This window comes from Orcinus orca, chromosome X, assembly GCF_937001465.1.
Source record: "Orcinus orca chromosome X, mOrcOrc1.1, whole genome shotgun sequence".
Classification (NCBI taxonomy): Eukaryota; Metazoa; Chordata; class Mammalia; order Artiodactyla; family Delphinidae; genus Orcinus; species Orcinus orca.
In genome coordinates this window covers 117,196,907-117,216,305 of record NC_064580.1, presented here as the reverse complement: position 1 = coordinate 117,216,305, position 19,399 = coordinate 117,196,907, and the positions used below count along the sequence as shown (strand labels likewise).

General features: G+C 38.7%; 1 protein-coding gene across 5 annotated transcripts in view; it reads right to left on the bottom strand.

The window, feature by feature from the left end:
* SLC9A6 (solute carrier family 9 member A6) overlaps positions 1-19,399 on the bottom strand; it is a 55,038-nt gene that overhangs the window by 18,237 nt on the left and 17,402 nt on the right. For all 5 annotated transcript variants that reach the window (XM_049704959.1, XM_049704958.1, XM_049704960.1 and 2 more), the window contains 6 exons: positions 13,867-14,013; positions 11,921-12,021; positions 11,536-11,624; positions 9,162-9,275; positions 3,219-3,330; positions 2,145-2,298 (listed from right to left, as the gene is read on the bottom strand). In XM_049704959.1, coding sequence (XP_049560916.1) covers positions 2,145-2,298; positions 3,219-3,330; positions 9,162-9,275; positions 11,536-11,624; positions 11,921-12,021; positions 13,867-14,013 — 717 coding nt within the window. The remainder of the gene's footprint in view (positions 1-2,144; positions 2,299-3,218; positions 3,331-9,161; positions 9,276-11,535; positions 11,625-11,920; positions 12,022-13,866; positions 14,014-19,399) is intronic.

Here is a 19,399-nt window from a genome sequence, read left to right as displayed (position 1 = left end):
TCAAAAATGTCTCCAGGCACTGCCAAATGTCCCTGGCGGGGGGGATCACCCCCAGTTGAGAACCACTAAGTTAGAGAACCATGGCACATAGTTGGTTCTCAATCAGTATTTATCGAATGAATGAATAAAAGGCTTTACAGACATTAATTAGCTCACTGAATCCTTACAACAACCCTGGGAGGGAGGTACTGTTACACACGTCACAAACAGGGAACCTGAGGCTGAGAAAGGTTAAAGAACTCGCTCAAGATCACAGAATTACTAAACGAAGGGGCAAGAACTCAAAGTCAGGTCTGATCCTGCATGAATTTTAAACCTGGAGGACTTTTTAGTATCCTCACAGTTGTACTAGACAAATTTGGGGGGAGGTAAGAAAAACTTAAATTCCAGTCTCTGTTTGAAAAGAGGCCAAAAAACCCCCCCCAAACAGCAACAATAGTAACAAGAGTTAACCTAAGACTGTAAAGTAATGGATACAACTGAATGCCAAACTATGCTACAGGACAGGCAAGATGGAGCCAAAAAGCTTGCAAAGCTGGTGAGGTAGATTCGACTTTATGTGAATAGGTAGGTTTTTGTGGGGTTTTTTTGGCGGGGGGGTAAGCGTGGGTATTTGGTTTGGTTTACGTGGAAGGCAGTTAGGGAAGAGAACTGATTCTACTTAAACACTGAGACTCCACTTAAGACTGTTATTTTTCCTAAATTATCTCACATTTAATTTTGTTGTTCTTAGTAGAATAAGGAAGAGCCTTCATTTACAAGCTCTTGAGGAAAAAAAGGAGTTTAATCCTTCAAAAATGGACCACCCTCATTTCTTGATGCAGCATTCTAGGAGAAATTAAGTGAGACTGGAGGCTCCTCTGTCCACCACTTAATGATATGTATGACCTTGAATAACTTAGAAACTTTCTAAGCCTCTATTTCCTCACTTGTAAATGGAGCGATTGTCATTAGACAAATACGTAAAATGTACCTAGCACAATGCCTAGCACATAGTAGGTGCTCAACAAATGCCACGTCCTCCCTGAAGTAATAATCAGGGTTACAAGAACATTATTTTGGTGTATTTTCAATTATCTACAATAACAGCACAGGAATTGTAAGAAAGGGATTTGAACAGTAAAGGGAGAGAAAGGCAGTAACAACGTTCAAAGTCTGAGCGCCGGCTGCAATTTAGAGTGTTAAGAGAAAGGCATAATAGAATGAAAAAAAATGGAGAACAGATTCTATAAGATGTGAAATACTGTTTTTGCTAATGAACCTTACACATGCTGGAAGCTCAGTAGCTCTTAAGGTCTATGAAGTTACAGCCAAACACAGAAGTAAAATCTACGAAGGCTTTAGCAACATACACTGCTATACCCATGGAAACAAAGGCAGAACTCTTGAGATACAAGGGAGTTTTCCAATTGAGTACATTAACTAGTGTGCATTCAAGACTAAGACGTCACAACCTTGGCCTTGGATTGTCAGGTCAGGAACCATGCTGATCATGAAGATGAGAAAGAATGACAATATCCAGTTGTGACTGGGGTTGGGATAAACCGGACTGCCTCATATACTGCAAATATAAGAAGATTTTTGATCCGGTCTGGTAATACGGATCATAAACCTTAAATAGAGGCATATCCCTTGACCAAGCAATTCCACTTTTTAGGAATGCATCCTAAGGAAATTGATAAGTGCACAATGGTGTATGCATTTACAAACGTTCACACTCAGAGCAAAATCCTCAATTGTTAGCCATAACAGCAAAATCCTAGAAACAATACAAAAGTCCAATGGTAGGGATTTGGTTAATAAATTATAATATATGCAGCCACTAAAATAATGATATTTACTAACATAAATGTCTATGCTATATTACATTTAAAAATCAGTTTACAAGAGTACCTGAAGTGTTGCCCCTTTTTGTTAAAAAAATATGTAAAGCACAGCAAGAGGTCTAGCAAGACATCCCTCAAAAGTGTTAACAACAGTTTTTATTCTTCTTTTGCATGTTTTCCATTTTTTTCTGTACTACATGTTATATACTTTTTAAAAGAAACGAAATATTAGAGACCTGTCAAAGCTCAAAATTGTCTCATGATTAAAACAACCCATATTATATTTTAATATTAAAATGAGGGCCCCTCACTACTTACCTTATATGCAAGCATGACAGCATGGCGGTGGTACCACCACCAAACACCCACACAGTAAAAAACACAATCAGAAGTGTGGTGCTGAACATCATTTGGCGGGCGTAAGTGGCAGTATCTCGAATGGCCAAGGCAAATGCCATTGCACCACGAAGGCCTACAAGGGAATGGAAGGACAATGCGAGCTTCATAAATTCAGAGAAATAGGGCACATTCTGAGACCTTAGAAGAGCATGAACAAATACGTAATATATTTTAACATACAAAAGTATATACAAACAAATACAAAAAGAATTAGCAGATGATACAGGCATTGATCGTTTAACAATTTTTTGAAATCTGTTTTAAAATTTACTTACACTAAAGTTCACTCTTTTGGGTGTACAGTTCCATGAATTTTGACAAATGTATAGAGGTGTGTGACCACTACTACAAGTGAGACACAGAGTGGTTTCATCGCCCCTCTCCCAAATTCATTTGTGCTACCCTCATTTTAGTCTAACCGCTCGTCACCCTACCAAACCCTAGCAACCACTGATCTGCTCTGCATCGCTGGGCTTTTGTCTTTTTGAGAATGTTGCGTAAATGGAACATATGATATGTAACTATTTGAGCCTGGCTTCTTTCACTCAGCATAATGCCTCTGACGTCCATGCATGTTGTTGTGTGTATCACTAGTTTGTTCTTTTTAGTGCTGAGGAGCATTCCATGGCATGGATGTACCAGTTTGCTTATTCCCTCACTCACTGGAAGACAGACAGTTGGGCTGTTTCCAGGTTTTGGCAATTACAAATTGCCGTAAACATTCACATACAGGTTTTTGTGTGAAAATGCATCATCTTTACCTCCTCCACTACACGTGACATAGTTCCGAACTGGGAATTTGGAACCAGAACATGAAAAAATCCCCATAGAAGGGAATGGCACACTTTTAAAAAGAATTTTCTACTGGAGGTTGCAACTTTAATATTTAAGGGAGTCTCACATTATCAGCATATCATTTCCGTCTGAAATCAAGTTGGTGTATGCACTGTGAGTTGTTTCTTGGAGTAAGCAAGAGAGGGAATTATAACTTACCAGCAAACATCATCATGTGTTGAAAATTTGATCCAATCTTACTTCTTCTACCCAAATTAAGTAGGAGGGACAAGGGATAAATATTGGCAGCTCTTCCCAAGAAAATAGCAATCTAAAATTATTAATAGGTTAAGGATAATTCTTTTCATTATTAACATTCTTTACACTATACCTTCAAGATGGTGAAACACTATCTTAGGGAGCTCAGTTTCTAACACACAGTCTTTACTTATTTTTTTAATTTAAAAAATTTTTTAACATCTTTACAAGAGTATAATTGCTTTACAATGGTATGTTAGTTTCTGCTGTATAACAAAGTGAATCAGTTATATGTATACATATATCCCCATATCCCCTCCCTCTTGTACCTCCCTCCCACCCTCCCTATCTCACCTCTCTAGGTGGTCACAAAGCACCGAGCTTTTATCCCCCTGTGCTATGCAGCTGCTTCCCACTAGCTATGTATTTGACGTTAGGTAGTGTATATATGTCAATGCCACTCTCTCACTTCATCTCAGCTTACCCTTCCCCCTCCCTGTAACAGTCTTTAGATTCCACTGTCTGACTCAGCACCGTCCAATGGAACTTTCTGCCACGATAGTACTATAGCTGCACTGTCCAACATGAAGAGTGCCTGAAGTGTGGCTAGTGTGACTGAAATTTTCATTTAATTTCATTAACTTAAATTTAAATAATTACATGTGGTTAGTTGCTACCAAAATTGGACAGTGCAGGTCTAAGATATAGGATATTCATTAGATGAATAGGAACATGTTTAAAAACAGAGCTTCTTTGGCATAACCTTAAGATTACTAATATAACAGTCTAGTTCATCTTAACTGACAGTGTTGGTAGGGGGAAGAGTAATACTGGCTAAACTTGCCCTTGCTTCCTCAGAACAAAGGGCAGCTCAAACACCTCATACCACTGAAATTCCTGCTAACCTTGATGTACTTCTCTGAGTTTACACTTTCACCCTGCTTCAAAGGGAAGGCTTAATTGGAATTAAGAATGGTTTAAACTAGAAACCAATTTTAGTGTCTTTTTCTCCAGTTTGCTCTCTATAGAGACTCTTGCTTTAAAATACAATTTTGGTTTCAGGGGTTACAATACAGTCTCCACCTCATTTTCTGAAAGGAATATAAAGGAAAATCTAAGATTAAAAACAAAAGAAGGTGGGGGAAAGAAAAGAAGGTGGGGGAAAACAGTGCTGACCTAAGTAACTTTGGAAATGCGTGGAGTTTGTAGGACTAAAGGCAAAAGGAACTGCAGATAAGCATTACATGCTCATTGATAAAGTTGCTTCCCATGGGAGCACTGGGTAACAATCCTGATATTACTATGCATGCTGGAATGGAACAGTTAAGTAATGGATGGTAGAAGGTGGGAGCCAGGTTTCCCACTATTGGAATGGGGATTCACAGATCAGCAGGGGAGGAGGCTAGAATGACCCATATGGTAACGGATTAGAGTTGGAGACATTGGTATCTGGCTTAATAGAAATACAGATGGCTACCTATGTAAATATTTATAGATACACATATATTCAGGAGCTAATATATACATATATATTCCTCCTCTGTCAGCTGGAAGGGCTTAGAAACCAGGACACCCAGTAGCACTGAGCATACCTAGAGCCCAGATCTTGGTTTCTAACACCATTCCCCAATAAAAGGAACCAGGGCTCCTTGGAGAAATGGCTGATTCTAGGGCTGGGGCAGAAAATATATAAGATGAGCCTGAAGCACCTTATAGTTCCAGAAGGTGAGGAAGCACTCACAGAAAGTTAAACAAAAACAAAACAAAACAAAACAAACACAAGGGACACCGGAGCCCACTGAAAGAGCTTCTAGTGGCCAAAGCTGGAACAGGTCAAGCAACACAATTTTAAAAGAAGTACTGTATTATAACCTGAAGTATAAAATAAATATCAATGAGTTCGTACTGATATAAATAAGTGATAGCTTAAAACAATAAATGGGGGAGAATAGAAAAATCTCCCGTGGAAAGAATTTCAAATAATTTTCTAGATACTCTGTCTTCGAGGCGGTGGAACTGAACTCCCCAGTCCCTAAGTGTGGCTCCCTGTAGTGACTCCCTTCTAAGCAGTACAACATAGAAAGGGGGGAAATTGAGGAACTTTACAATGGAGCAACCTGACAAACACTATCTAGGCTAAGTGATTAAGACCCAACACAGCCAAAAATAAATAAATAAATTAATTAATTAAAAAAAAAAACGAACAAGAAGTAGTGAGGCATAAACTTAGGGGGAGTTTTCCTGGCACATTCCAGGCTAACTTACAACCTAGGAACACGACTTCCGGGAAGGCTCTGCTGCCCTAGTAACCAGACTTGGGAATGGAGAAACGCTGCAGCCTTTTGGCCGTTTCCTGCAACAGCAGATTTAAACACAGTGCTAATGGTCACTTAATATTCACAATAATTGCAGACCCATGAATGGCACCTCCCCTCAAAAAAATTGGGGGGTCAAAAATCGACCAAAAATTTCCAAAGAAGGCAACCTTTCAAGAAGACAATTTCAAGAGGCATATTTTACTCACATGTTTTCTTTTCCTTTTTTTTTTTAACAATAAAGGGCATGGAAAATGCTCAATATCATGAATTAAGAAAGACAGGCAAATCCCACATTATTAACATGCTGATAAGTATGTGCCCTTACCATGATGTGATGAGAATGGCACATTACTTCTGTGGTCTTCCTCCCAAAGAACACACAAGCCTGGTCTAAACACGGGAAAAACATCAGGCAAATTCCAGTCGTGGGACACCCTGAAAAATACCTGACCAGTACCCCGTCAAAATTGTCAAAGGTCATCAAAAACAAGGAATGTCTGAGAAACTGTCACAGTCAACTGGAACCTCCAGAGGCATGATGACTCGACAAAATGTGGCAGCCTGGATGGGACTTTGGATGAGAACAAGGACATTAGGGAAAAACTCTGGGGATCTGAATAAAGTATGAACTTCAGTTAATAATAATGTCTCAAGGGCTTCCCTGGTGGCGCAGTGGTTGAGAGTCCGCCTGCCGATGCAGGGGATACTGGTTCGTGCCCCGGTCCGGGAAGATCCCACATGCCGTGGAGTGGCTGGGCCCGTGAGCCATGGCCGCTAAGCCTGCGCGTCCGGAGCCTGTGCTCCACAACGGGAGAGTCCACAACAGTGAGAGGCCCACGTACCGCAAAAATAAATAAATAAATAATAATAATAATGTATCAATATTGGTTTATTAATTGTGACAAGCATGCCATGCTAATGTAAGATGTTAACAATAGGGGAAACTGGGTGTGGGGTATATGAGAACTTTCTGTATTCACAATTTTTCTGTAAATCTAAAACTAGTTTAGAATCCAAAGGTTATTAAAAGTAGTGATTCCCTGAAAAAAAAAACAATAAACAAGAAAATAAAACAGTAACAACAAAACATGTGGGTCAACGTGGCAGTGACCGCTAGTTATATCCCCAATATCTATTTTTCCTTCCCTCAATAGTAGTAGATACTCCTCCCCATCACCTCCAATTTTCATCTGAGTATATAGACACCCAGCCTCCTCTGCTGGGAGGTGTAGCCCATGGGTGTTAGGTGGAAGTGATGTGTGCATGTTCTGGTGGGGGTGAGCCACCTGGGACCCTAAGAACAAGGGCAACTCCCTAAGGTTGCTCGTAAGGCTGCTTGGGTCCCTGCTGACTTTGTGGAGCAGAGCTTGCCACATCAGTCCAGACTTTCCCATGAGAAAGAAACACATTTCTATCCTCTTTAAACCTTGGTTAACTTGGGTCATTGCCACATGAAACCAAACCTATATCCTAACAGACATAGCCAGCAAGAGAGCAACTCTCTCCTGGTAAGAGTCAATTTCCATGGTAGGATTCTGTATTGAGGAACTTCAATTCCTAACAGACTCAGAAACCTATAGAGAATATTTAGCCTTGTTTCTGGATAAGTATAGTGGATCAAACCACTTGACTGCTCAAAAAATTTCTCATAGACTAGCAGGATATGAAGTTACTGATCTCATGGGAGTCTTCCAGCTAAGGTTCTTCTCTTATGAATAAGGCTTTATCATTTTTTGCCTGAAGTTAATTCTCAGAAGACTAAGACTGCAGAATGGCATTTCAGTAATACTTTACTTTCTAACACAGATCCTACTTAGAGCTTTAATTAAAGAAATATTTCTGCCAATCTCTTTTGGCAGAATCTTCATTCTGAGGTGTTTTTTTAAAAACAGTACTTCTTTTGAAAATCACTAATTCAAACATCCCTCTCTCTGACCACAATGTTTCATGTTCACCTATCCCGGATAATTCTTCCACCTCACTGGGACCTCCAGTCCAAAGATCCTGCTACTTTTCCATTAGTCAGTCCTCTCCCTTCTTCATTTCCTTTTTTAGCCACATCTTAATAAAACTCATTCCAATACCTTGCATTCACTTACCCCTCTGTTTTCATTGCACCGACTTGACAAAACACCAAACTCAGACGGACTCAGCTATCTATTTTCTCCACGCTTACAGCTAAATTCTCCTGGACAAAGTCATACAACGGGGCAGATTGATTCTACTGTTAATACTTATTCCTCAAACTCAAATGGGTCCCTAACACTGCTCAGCGATTCTACTGCATTCCTTTGGTCAACTCACTTTCCCACTCTTGCAACCACTATTTCCAAACCTTCTCCTCAAAACTCCTATCACCTATGGGAGCCAGCCTCCTAGAGGGTTCCCTAGTATTCACACCCTTGTGTAGCCTCTGCTAACACTGTACCAGGTTTTGTCTGTGTGACCAATAGAAAATGGCAGAAGGGGTGATGGTACATCACCTCCAAGATTAGGTCACAAAAGGCACTTTGGCCTCCATCTTGGTGCTCTCTCAGCTCACCCACTCTGGGGAAAGCTATGTTGTGCGCTGCCCCATGGAGAGGTCCACGCAGAGAAGAACTGAAGCCTCCAGCTAACAGCCATGTCAGTGAGGTTGGGGTGGCTCCTCCATCCCCAGTCAAGTCTCGAGAGAGTGAAGCCCCAGCCCAGAGCATGACTACAACCTCAGGAGGGATCCTGGAGCCAGAACCAGCCAGTGAAGCTGCTCCTAGATTTCTGACTCTCAGAAACCATGTGAAATAATGCATGTTTGTTGTTTTAAGCTGCTAAGTTTTAGGGTAATTTGTTATATAATAGATAACTGATAGGCCACCTGCTCCTATCTCACTTTCAGCAGATGATCTCACCTCCTACTTTACAGATAAAAATAGAAGTAATCAGACAGGAACGCCATCTTGCAAATGTACCCTCATCTCTACATACCCTACCCTTTCCTGGAACAATGGCGGAGCTGTGCTCCCTCCCACTGAAGGCCTGTCCCTCCCCACGTGCTTTGGGTTCCATCTCCTCCTGCCTTCTCATGAGGCTGGCACTATTGATTGCTGTCTTTCATGTAATCAGCTTCTCCTTTTCAGCTGGGTTTTAAAAACTCAACGAGAGAGAGAGAGAGAGAGAGAGAGAGAGAGAGAGAGAGAGAGAGATGGGGGGAGGGAGGGAGGGAAGGAAGGAGGGAGGGGTGGGTGATCCTCCTTCCATCTTTCATCATCTTTCAACTACTGCCCTGTGGCAGACTGCAAACTGCTCCCCACCATCCAATCTCTCTTTCTTCCCTTCAGTAATCAAGGACAAACAGTTTTATCTTTTGGGGTTGGCAGAATGGCAGGAGACTTTTTTTCTGTCATTTCAATCTGTTAGTATTATTTGTGTGATAAACAAAAAATGGAAATAGAATAGAATAGATAAAAAAGTTGAAATCCTGATTTGCTTTACTCAGAGGAAAATTTTATATATTTAACTGTATTCTTATCAATCACCCCTCCAGAAAACCCATGCAAATCTCAATTTAAAAAGAAGTTTCCAAAATGGAACACATAATAAAGGATACAAATGCTCCTACCACAAATGTTGGGTTAAAGACATGATTCTGGAATGTGAACAGTGTCAGTCCCATGTAGGAGAAGATGAAATTCTCTGCCAAGAAATTGAGAAGCTCAAACAACTGAAACGAAATTTTAAAAGGTTAGTCCAGTAAATAAAGTTACATAATTTGAAAACATGAGTATTACTAAGATATTGAAACAGATACTTCAAATATGTAACGTTCATGTATATCCCCCCAAACTCATGATTCAGAGGGGAGCAAATGTAGAGATGACATTTTTCTGGGCCCACAGAAAAAGCCAGAAATGTTACCCCTTCACTTCCCCAGTCAGCTTCCCTTCTTCAATCCCCATATTCAGTCATTCTTGTCCTCATCCTGCAAACCCTGCCAATTTTTCTTTTGCAATGTTCTTTGCTGTCCCTGCCACTGCCTTAGTCTAACTTTCATCAGTTCCCACCCATAATGCTGTGAAAGAGCCCTAACTGGTAACCCTGCAATCCCTAAAAATATGGCAGTTCCAAGACACGTCCCTCTTTACGGGCTGTAAGATCCAGTTCAAATCCTTTTATCCTGGCACAGAATGCTTCATGACGACTCTCACAACAGCACCTTGCCATGTGATTTCACTTTTTACATGGGTCTCAGCCCTCACTGAGGGAGTAGGGCTTACACATTATAGCCTGGTGCTCTGTACCCTCCCCTGCTGCCTGCCCACCTCCACCTGTTCACATCACTGTGATGAAAAGGCCACAACTAGAAGCATGAAAATTACAAAAGAAGAAATCTCATTGGTAAAGGCAAATATACAATAAAGGTAATAAATCAACCATATATAAAGCTAGTAGGGGGCTTCCCTGGTGGCGCAGTGGTTGAGAGTCCGCCTGCCGATGCATGGGACGCGGGTTCGTGCCCCGGTCTGGGAAGATCCCACATGCCGCGGAGAGCCTGGGCCCGTGAGCCATGGCTGCTGAGCCTGCGCGTCCGGAGCCTGTGCTCCGCAACGGGAGAGGCCACAACAGTGAAAGGCCCGCATACCGCAAAAAAAAAAATAAAATAAAATAAACATGGTGGGGGTAAAATGCATTTGAACTTAAGAGCTCAGCAAATATATGCACCCCACTGTTCACTGCAGCATTATTTACAATAGCCAAGGTACAGAAGCAACCTAACTGCCTATCAATAGATGAATGAATAAAGAAGATGTGGGGTGTGTGTGTGTGTGTGTGTGTGTGTGTGTGTGTGTGTATACCCAATGGAATATCACTCAACCATGAAAAGGAATGAATTCTTCCCATTTGCAATGACACGGATGGACCTAGAGGGTATTATGCTAAGTATAATAAGTCAGAGAAAGACAAATACTATATGATTTCACTTATATGTGGAATCTAAAAACCAAAAAAAAGAAGAAATATAACAAAACAGAAAAAGAGTTACAGATACAGAGAACAAACAGGTGGTGGCCAGAGGAGTTGGGGGTGGGGGAAGGAAAGAAATAGGTGATGGAGACTAAGAGGTACAAATTTCAAATTGCAAAATAAATGAGTCATGGGGATGAAATGTACAGTGTGAGGAATACAGTCAATAACTATGTAATATCTTTGTACAGTAACAGATGGTAATTAGACTTATGGTCATCATTTTGAAATGTATAGGAAAACCAAATTGCTATGTTGTATAACAGGAACTAACATAGTGTTGTAGGTCAATTATACTTCAAAACAAACAAACAAACTCATAGAAAAGAAATCAGATTTGTGGTTACCAAAGGCAAGTTGTGGGGAGAGGGGGAATTGGATGAAGGTGGTCAAAAGGTACAAGCTTGCAGTTATAAGATAAATAAGTACTAGGGATGTAATGTACAACACGATAAATAGAATCAACACTGCTGTATATTACATATGAAAATAGTTAGGACAGTAAATCCTAAGAGTTCTCATCACAAGAAAAACAATTTTTTTCTATTTCTTTAATTTTGTATCTATATGAGATGATGTGGTCGTCATTTCATGACGTATGTAAGTCAAATCCTTATGCTGTACACCTTAAACTTAGACAGTGCTGTATGCCAATTATATCTCAATAAAACTGGAAGGATAAAAAGTCATAAGACAAGGGAAACAAGGAAAGGAAGTTAACTGACTGACCACTGGAGCCACAATAATAACAGCCCCTGGCTATTCTGCTGACCTATCTATACCCTAAAAGCTGTCACCCTTCAATCTGACAATCCCATCTATCTCTGGAGTCAACAGAAGAGGAGTTGAAATGAGCAGACATCACTTTGAACAGAACAAAGATTATTTTTCAGTAAAGAAAAAATTTGTTTTGCTGCAAGGAGGAAAAGTTTATTCACAAACTATAAAGTTTCTCTTACCTGTTTAGTTCTATGCTGAGACTCCGTGGACAAATTATTGTATGTATAATGGGCCTGTGTGATGCCACAAAACAATACTGCAACCACACCTATAAATACAACAAGTTCCAAGTTCACATAAAAGGAGAGTTCCCAACTTCTATACGGAGGCTCTTATTTTACAGAAGTAAATTAGATGCTTAGTGTTAAAATTTTCGGTTGTGACTTACTTTGTTGAGAGGAACCGCTTCCATTGAAAATCTTTTAGATTCTAAAGTGACAGCATAAATCCCAACCCTAACAAGTGTGTTCAAACACTAGAGGGGTTGGTCCACACACAGAAAAAAAATCACTGGCTAAGTCCCTCCTTGTAAGGGTTTACAATTAAAAGGAAAAAGTAACCTACCTGTGAAACCCCATGCTTCAGCCAAGAGGAAGGTACTCCAGGACATCAAGAAGAACAGGCCTGTCTCCAACAACTGGAACTCTCGTAATTTGGTGAACTTTGTCACGTAAGACTGTCAAGGTTGATAACACGATCTCATAATACAGAAGTGTGACTAGAAAAAATAGTAGTCGAAGCAAGGCAAGCATAAAAGCAAAAGAAGGGTTCTCCAGTCTCTAACACAAAAGTCACAGAATAAGGAGGTACCAAAGCAAAGAAACTCTGAATACAAGCATTGTACTAAGGAGTCAGCAGCCTTCCCTTCCATGAGAAAGTCCTATAGCTTAGTCCATCCAATTGTTTTACGGGTATCACATGCCTTGCTAGAAACCACACAGTAAAGAATAGACATGACAGTAAAGGACAGGAGTGACAGATCAGATACACAACATGCCAACTCTATTAATTTGTGACCCAAAGCGAGACAGCTTCCATAATGATAGCAATTTATATCTATTAAGAAATATGTCATTTCCATGAGATTTCATGTTCATTTAATCCTCTAATACCTCTGTGATGTGGAGTATTCCATGATGAAGAAACTGAGGCACGTCCCTCACTCATACTAGTCTAACAAGTATATGTTACTTGCCAGTGGAAGGGCCCGTGTCAAGCTGTGGCGAATCTCAGGCTGGAGTCTACATTCTCTTCAAGAACTGTGTACTACAACACAAAGATTAAGTTCCTCAAGGAACTTATGCTAGGGAAGAAATCCTGGTCCTTCTTCAGAACTCTTTTCACTGTCCTTTTATGCCTCAGTTCGTCTGTAAAAAGCCCGAAGACAAGTTTCTTCCACCACAAAACTGAAGTATAGAAAATGAATATATTCTCGGAAAAAGTACTTGTTTTATATGAAAGTACCTTAGAAGTTTTAGAGCTGGAAGCTCTTTAGAGATCAAGCCCCACTCATCTTCCCTGCTGTCCCAGCCCTCTACCTTCCTACACTGAGGTCCCATGAGGTGAAGTGTCAATGCTTCTATATCAGAAGCTCCAAAAGGCAGAGGCCACGTCTGTCTTGTTTATCTTTGATACACAGGGCATAGCATATGGCATGTAGCAGGCAATCAAGAAATTTTTTTGAAGAATGAAACACTGATATAAAAAGGAAAACTGAAGTTCCAGAATTTTAGGGATATTTGCACTTAAAGAATCCAATAACAGAAAATTTAGATCCATTTATTAAACTATCATTTTCTATTATATTTTAACTTATTATATTTTAACTTAAAACTACAATGAGTAAAAAAAAAAGAGGGTTGTTTTTGAATGAATACAAGATTGACTTACTCAATATTTCTAACAGCAAATTAGTGGCAGTGCATAGGACTCAAGAGCGGAAGGTTAAAATCGGTGACAGCTGAGATGAACTCCCAGCTATCCTAACCTGGGAACCTTATTTTGTTCAACTGGCATCGAGGTCATACATTCCTATTTGTCCTATTAAACGAAGAGCAAAATACTGCCAGGATGAACAGCCGTACAGAACAAGCAGAGGCTCTTTGGAATATATCTACCTTTATATCAATTTAGTCTACAACCTTAAAGTTCACCCCATATAAAGCAGAAACTAACACACCATTGTAAAGCAATTATACTCCAATAAAGATGTTAAAAAATAAATAAATAAATAAAGTGGATGGATCTTAAAAAAAAAAAGTTCACCCCCAAAGGGTCACTGTGTCCAATTAGAATTCTGTAGTGAGTGTTTGAGGGCATGAAGTCCTACACAAAACAATGAAATTCTTTTATTTATTGGTAAAGATGATTGCCTAATGTTTTCAAACCAAGTACTTGTTTATAAGGTTCATAATTATAACACTATGTCAATTATGGAACTAGTGGAGACCATGGAACACAGAATTCAATGACTCTGTGAGGTTAACAAGAAAAGATAAATAGAATAAAAGGATATTAAAGCTGTCACCACTCCAGTAGCAGCACCCATCGCGAAAGAGCCACTGAAGATTCCAAGGAAAATCCCGATAGACTTGAACATGGCTGTGACATCAAAGGTGTGGCTGTTGTCTCCGGCTGGCTGGTATGCTACTATTGAGCTACAAAAGAGAGGTGGTTCTTACTTCTAGAGGCAACTTTTACTTTTAAAACATTATCTAAAAAAAGAGTAAAATAAATTTTAAAAAATTACCTAGTGTAGAGCTTGAAGATGAAATCAGAGGGCGTAAAAACCAAAAACTTTGGATTTGAATTGCCAAAATAAGGTTGGACCAAGCCTTTTCCTCCAGCCTCAAGATACTGTGCAGTACTATTCTTTTGTGACTCTGTTTATGACTTACTGGTACTGAGTGCCTGAAAGCCCTAATGTACTAATGTGAACAAACTAATGAAAAATTCCCCGTATTTCCAACAGAGGCATAAGAATATAAAGAATATTGTTCAATACTCAACCCGGTCACATTTTGTTTTTCCTGTGGGAAAAAAAAAAGATGACTAAAGTACCCTTTCAACTTTTAGAATAACAGAATGGGCCCAATGCCTCCTATCTATTCATTCACTGAAATGGACTTTTATAGATAAAAGGGCTTGAAAGGCCTGCCAAGGAATTAGAATCCACTTGACAGTACTTTTAGCATACCCAGCTGGATCCTCCACCTCGAACTTCTGAAAGAAAGCCACTCTGTAAGAGGCCAAGACAAGCAATTAGAAGGGACACTCTCCATCTTGAACTCACAGTTCAAACCTAGTCTAAAAATACTTCTTTTAAAACAGTCGCCCCAGGAAGTAAATACAGCGGAGAAAATCACTGTTGCTAGTGGGTCTCTGGCAAGAGCACCTACCATTACTAAATCAGTTCTCATCTCAGTTAATTGAGGTGCCAGTGTTTTTATAATAAATCCAGACTCAAAGACATCATGCAAGTCATGTTGAAGAAAAGAAGCAGAAAAAACACATTCCGAAGAATATAATGAATTCTCCCTGTGGTTACTGCAATGTTTTTTATGGTTCAAGGCTAAAAAATGGCCTTGCTATACCATGTTTACCAAGTTCTCTTCATACCTCGCTGGTTAAACTAAAAAGCAGAACAAAACAAAATAAAATCTAAGACCAAGCTAAAATTTCCTAATTTTACCTATTTTATTGAAGTATGACTCTAACATGAATTTCTGGTAATGGCATCTAGAAATTTCTGAGACTCAATCTGAATTGAAAAATTTAAACATTTGCATTTAAATCTTCAAAGTGACCAGATCATTTTGGGACTGGTAGATTTGATATTATTTCAGTGAATAGGAAATGGCCTTTAATGTCATGCTATCTTACCTACACATAAAGGGCTCCACCACTGTAAATGAGATTTGACTACATTATAGCATGAAAATATAGTGGCTGGCTGGAGAAAAGAAAGGATATTGCTACAATAACCTTCCTCCCTGGCGATAGTTTTCAAAATGCCGGCAAGAACAAAATATCGATGCCATGCCTCCTGAGACTGCTTTCCCTGGATTGGTTCATGGAAATTCAAGATTCACACTAATCATTATTTTATTCTTTAATCACTAAAATGTATAAGAACACAGGAAAAGCATGGTGGGCTGAGAAGAGATGACAGGTTTGTTTTCTTCCTTTTCAGTCAAATGTTGGCCTCTGGATTGAAATCTTAATTCATCTTTTCTACATCAGTCAACATTTTATCTTGAGGCAGTAGCATTTTTATGAATACTTAAAAAAAATCCTGAGAGTAATACAATGTACAATTTAGGGGGGAAAAATCACCCCATCATTCCACTACCCTGACAGATCTATTATTTTCCTTCTGTATTTCTTTCCCCTCTTTTTGTTACATGCATGCTATTTCATGTTTAGTTGTAATCATAGTGAACATATGGTTTTGAATTCTGCTTCTTCAACTGACAATGACATAAGAATTATTACAGTCTAACCATGGTTTTTTAAGACTTCAAAAATGATCCAAATGGATATAACATAATTTATTTAACCATTTCCTCTCTGTCGGACATTTAAAAGTTTTGCTTCTATTATTTTTGCTACTATAAATAACAGTGTGAAAGAACTTATTTGTGCTTTCTACAAATTTTGGACGATTTTCCTGTGCTACATTCCTAGAAATAGGGTATTACTATACCTATGGCTCCTTTTACATGTTGAACAATGGCTTTCAAATAGATCTGTATTACATTTCAGGAGGGAAATATGACTACATCTCTCAATGTTTTAGTGATCATATCCATTGGCCTAGAAATTCTACTTCTAAAAAATATCCTACAGAAATACTCTCAAGGATTCACACAGATTTACACATAAATATGTTCACTGCAGTGCTATTCGCAATAGTATGATATTAGAAAACACCAAATATTAATCAACAGGGGGTTGGAGAGGTAAATCTGTCGTGCATTCATACAATGGGATAATGGAGGTATTAATACAGTACAATGTCTATGTGAAAAAAGCAAGTTACAGAAAAGCATGTATAGTGCTATGCCTCTTTCTGTTTAAAAGTTAATATATTTATATGTATGCTAATATCCTAATGGAAAAAATCTGGATTAAAAACCTTAATAGTGGTTATTTCTGAGAGCTGAAATTTCAGGAATTTTCTACTTTCTAAGTCAACTACTTTGAATATTAATTTTATTATCATAATGATAAAATATAAAAGAGTAGGTAATACCAATTTCAATGTCAACAACAATGTACAAGTGATATAGTTTTACAACTCCAGGGTGTCTCAATCCTGGCATTATTGATATTTGGGGCCAGATAATCATTTGTTGGGTGGTGGGTGCTGTCCTGTGTATTGAAGGATATTTAGCAGCACCCCTGGCTTCTACCCACTAGATGCCAGTAGCAACCTCCTCCCATTCATGATAACCAAAATGTCCCCAGACATTGCCAAATATCCCCTGGTTGGGGGGCGGGGGGCTGCAAAACTGTCCCCGGTTAAGAATGACTGTACTAGACCATTACCAGCAGTAACTATTTTCACTAACAATTTTTTTTCTTGTTAACTGAATAGGTAAAAATGGCCACTAATTTAATATGTATATCTCTGATAACCAGTAAAGTTAAAGAGTTTGTCAGCCATGTTTGTTTACTCACACTTATATTCTATAAAATGTAAATGACCCTAAAAACATATTTTAAAGTAGTATGAATTTAGGTCTCCAGGGTAATCATGGTATATCCATTCAGAGGTATGCTATGCAACTTAGACTTCATCTCTAACTAGGTATGTATGACACTGTATCAGTACACACAGCTCTACCTCATACAGCAATATATGAGGGAACCAGTTTCACTCCACCCTCACCAGATTAAAAGCATTAACGTTAACAAAAAAAAAAAGTCACTGCTAACCTAACAGGTCAAAAAGCAAACAAAAACAACTTCCAACATAAATTTCAAGAACAGATGTCTTAACCTGTTAATTGCCAAGCAGAAGTCCTTCAGAAAGGGGCCCCCCTCTTTGTAAAAGGCTGTTTCTATAGAATATACACATTAGAAAATCATCAAACAGAAATCAACACAAGGTAGACTATTTCTATCTAACGTACTTTTAGAGGCAAATGAAAGATGATGAAAAACATAACGCAGAGCACTCCAGCTAGTGACCTCCCATAGCCAGCAACATCACTGGTTTCCCTTCATCTTTTGGGCAGGAACTCATTTGCTCACTTCTATTAAGATACTTACACAGCTAATGATTCCCCGGGTATGATACTCTTTAGATACAGTCCTTCTCCACCACACTTCCAGCAGACTATGGAATGAGTTAACTCATCGCCTGTGAATCTAGAATAGTACTAGCTATGTACCATCCTTAGGAAAATTGAGGAAAGAATCACTTGAATCGTTCTCTACAAGGCTTAAATTCTCTCACATGACCCTGTTTGAGAAAGGTTGCAACAGAAGGACAAGAAGTCCTTTCCTCTTTGTGAGACGTGTAACGGAAAGGGCATTCTCTTTCTAACACATTTATTCTTCACCAACACTGATACGTACACCCCCAAGCTCAAAATTTTCCGATGAGTTTTCTTCTTTTAATACTATTCAACTGTTCTTAAAGTTGCAGGAAATAAGTTACTTTATTAATGGAAAAACTAAGGCACAGGGCACATCAGCTTAAGATAGGACCAGAAAGGAGATTTTTCTGACTCTTAATCCATTAGGGCAATGAGGAAGGAACACGTATTAGTAAATGATTAAGTAGCAGAATAATTATCTAGGATGGCGAATTGATGCTAAAAGTAACTGCCTGTACCCTATTCTCTTCGTCTGGTAGCACTGGTGATCTTACATGTTCTTATGTGCTGAAAACTTCAACAATCTTTGTAGCTTCATTTTTTTTTATAACATGTAAGTTATAACCACACTATCCATTTCTTCCTCCCTTCAAACAATAGAAAACTTTTACTTTGCACCTATCATCCTTGAAGGTACATACATTTAGTATCAATATTAGTTCTAGCCTTTGGGCTTTATTTCTTAAATTAAATTTACATTAGTTGTAGACAGCTGCAAAGAATCTGGCAATAAATATGGTGGAGGGGGTAGAATTTATATACATTACATTCACAAAAGAAGATTTGATCTTTTGCACATCTTCATAAACAACATTTAAGGGATTAGTGTTACATCTCAGAAAGGATAATTTTCACTTTGCTGTTAGACAATGGGGGCAATCAAGCTGTGTAAACCAGAGTCAGTGACTGATTACTCTTTTATAGTTAATGAAGTGGAAATTAAGGAGAGAAATAAAAGTAAGGAGGAAAGGTGAAGGGGTTTTACTTCTCTCTTGTAGAAAGTTCTGGTGTGGAGTAAAGGCAACTGTCTATAGGGTTAGATATTTGCTTAGCAGGACTGAGTTGGCAGGACTGAGTTCCTCAGAGGTTCAGACCCATTCTTTCACCTGCAAACACCTTCTGGTAGCATGTATAGTAATTTCTATAACTAGATTAAAATATTGCTCATTTTCATTATCTTTAAAAAGTGTATTATTTAATACTTCTAAAAATTAAAAAGTTTCTGAAATGATTATGTTAAATAAGAGAAATATGAATTAAACTATGAGGTATTTCTCAATCATCAAATTGGCAAAGATACCAAAGTCTGACAAATACTCTGTTGGTGAAGCTATGAGGAAACAGGCACTCCCACAATTTGGTGGTTAAAATGCAAAACAGCATAATACCTTTGACAGGCAATTTAGCAATGTAACAAAATTACAAATGTATTTACCCTTTAAGCCACTCATCTCACTTCTGGGAATTTATCCTACCAATATACCAGTGCATATATAAAACAGGTTAAGTTCAAGGTTAATCACTGCAGCATTATTTGGGATAGCAAAGAATTGAAAACCCTTTATGATTCCACCAATAGGAGACTGATTAAATAAACTATAGTACAGTTCATAGAATACTATGCACCTGCAAACAAAGAATGAGAAAATTCCTTGTT